General features: G+C 31.2%; 1 protein-coding gene across 1 annotated transcript in view; it reads right to left on the reverse strand.

Moving 5' to 3' along the window:
• LOC122247864 (uncharacterized) overlaps positions 1–2,500 on the reverse strand; it is a 13,172-nt gene that overhangs the window by 9,168 nt on the left and 1,504 nt on the right. Inside the window, exon 2 of the mRNA XM_043007520.2 lies at positions 285–441. Within this exon, the coding sequence (XP_042863454.1) occupies positions 285–440 (156 nt within the window). The 5' untranslated portion in view covers position 441. The remainder of the gene's footprint in view (positions 1–284; positions 442–2,500) is intronic.

A 2,500-nucleotide genomic window follows, 5' to 3' on the forward strand; every position in this document is an offset into this window, starting at 1 on the left:
CCACATAAACATAGACACATACAATACATCCATCCATACATACATATACAAATATATATATGTATATATATATATATATATATATATATATATATATATATATATATATATATATATATATGTATGTATATGCACACACACACACACACACACACATATATATATATACATATATACATATCTATCTATCTATCTATTTCTCCATATTTATCCAAAAAAAAAAGACAGAATGATCACCTAATGGAAGCGAGAAGGGAAGCACAGTAATCAAGCTTTGGACAGACCTGGAATGTGAGCTCCTGTACGTGTTTTTCACTCTGCTTCAAGAGGTGGTGAGCTTTGACGCTAAGGAGAGCTTCATCGTCGACAGCTTCCTCCAGAGTTGTAACTCGAGACTCCAGCTCCTCCACACCTCTCTTGAGGAACTCTAATGAATTCATGCTGGAAAGAGAGAGAGAAAGAGACAAAGCGTGAGAGAGGGAGAGGTGAGAAACGGGGTAAATTCCGTTACGTAATGATGATTTGTGGCATTCAAGAAACTGCTCAGGGAATGCGGAATGGGGGGTGAGGGCGTTTTATTCTAAATATATATAGACATATATATATATATATATATATATATATATATATATATATATATATATATATATATAATCACGTACAAACGCGCACACACACACACACACACACACACAAACACACACACACAAACAAGCACAAACTCACACACTCACACGCACACACACACAAACACACACACACAAACAAGCACAAACTCACACACTCACACGCACACACATATAAACAGAATAAGTGTTGGAGAGAGAGAAAGTAAAATAATTTAAATTACGTGATTTTGAAATAACTGAATTAAAAAATGAGCGTAAATTGCAGATCAAACAAATGAGAAAAGTGTTTATGGATTTTATCATAAATGCAATTATGTTGATTTATAAGCAGAAAGGAGAGATAGAGAGAGAAAAAATGGTACTCACTGTAAAGCGAATAAACAAGAAGGGTTTGGATGCATTTCATTATAAATATTGATACAGGGATGCAAAGGCATTAATAATTTTATTGCTGTAATGAATAGTGTTATCTCAACAGCCATAAATGCGTGTTTCCTCTGTTCAATATCACTGTAGATCTTAATAATAATAATAATAATGATGATGATGCTAATAATAATATCAATAATATTGAATAACTGATGTAATTCAAAACACTTTCTTAATATTACCATTATAATCGGTATTATTACGATTATCATTATTACAATTATCCTCATCATTAGCATTTCCTCAATAATTGATACTACTGCTATCATCATTATCATTAGCAGCGTCTTCATGATTACTCATCATGATTATTCATTATCGGAAAGATACAACAAAAAATCACTACAAAAATCATTCTCTCTTTGCAGTCTCTTAGTAGAAGGAGAAATAGATGGCACTATATCATAGCATTGCAGAGCATCCTATTTTGATAAAAAGGATTCATACTTGATAAGGCCATGAAGTAGAATTTCGGTTAAGTGGAAATTGGTCGTATAATAATACTCTCATTAATGCCCGTATTTCAAAATAATAATGATATCAATAATGAAAATGATAATTATAGTGAATAGTAATGATAATGATACTAATACTAATAACAATAATAATAATAGCAAATATGATAACATCAATAATAACAACAACAACAACAGTAAAACCAACACTTATTATAGAAGAAAGTCAAAATATCATAATAAATGGAAGTCAAAACAAAAGAATTGGAACCTGTATGAGGAAGCGAAATGTAAACAAACCACCGAAGGGAAACTCGCGAGTATGCCAAATGCCCCTTCGCTTTATTGTTTCTTCAGGCCTAAGGCATAATCGGGTTTTCCCCTTCTCTTTCCTTCGTTTTTTTCTTATTTTTTATTTATTTATTTATTATTATTATTATTATTATTATTATTATTATCATTATTATTATACATATATATTTATTTATTATTATTATTTTTTTTTGGGGGGGATCCCCTTCTTTCCTTCGGTATTTTTTTTTTCATTTCGCTTCCTCATGTAGGTTCCAATTGTTTTGTTTTGACTTCCATTTATCATAAAGTTTCCGATATTTTGTGATACAACCACAAGTTATCACGTTTTTATATTGCCTTTTCACTTACTATTTTAATTGCTAAGTTGGAATATGGACCATAGTCGTATGGTTATAAAAGGGAAGAGGAAACACACAATCAAAATAAACTGAATTAAATAAGTTCATCGAGGATTCAACATATATACTAATTGCATCTTATCACCTTGTCTTTGCACGATCATGTCAGTGAAATTTCATCCCGATTTACTGTTTCTATCGTTTTTCATGATGTAGATACGAATATATTGAGATGTCAATATCCTCATATATGCACTTAAACATATTCACACTCAGTCGAATAACTGCACACTTCAGTTCATGTCAGAAAGAGCAAGCACTTGTCACTGTGGAG

This window comes from Penaeus japonicus, unplaced genomic scaffold, assembly GCF_977035675.1.
Source record: "Penaeus japonicus unplaced genomic scaffold, GWHDUDI00000001_assembly GWHDUDI00000010, whole genome shotgun sequence".
Lineage (NCBI taxonomy): Eukaryota > Metazoa > Arthropoda > Malacostraca > Decapoda > Penaeidae > Penaeus > Penaeus japonicus.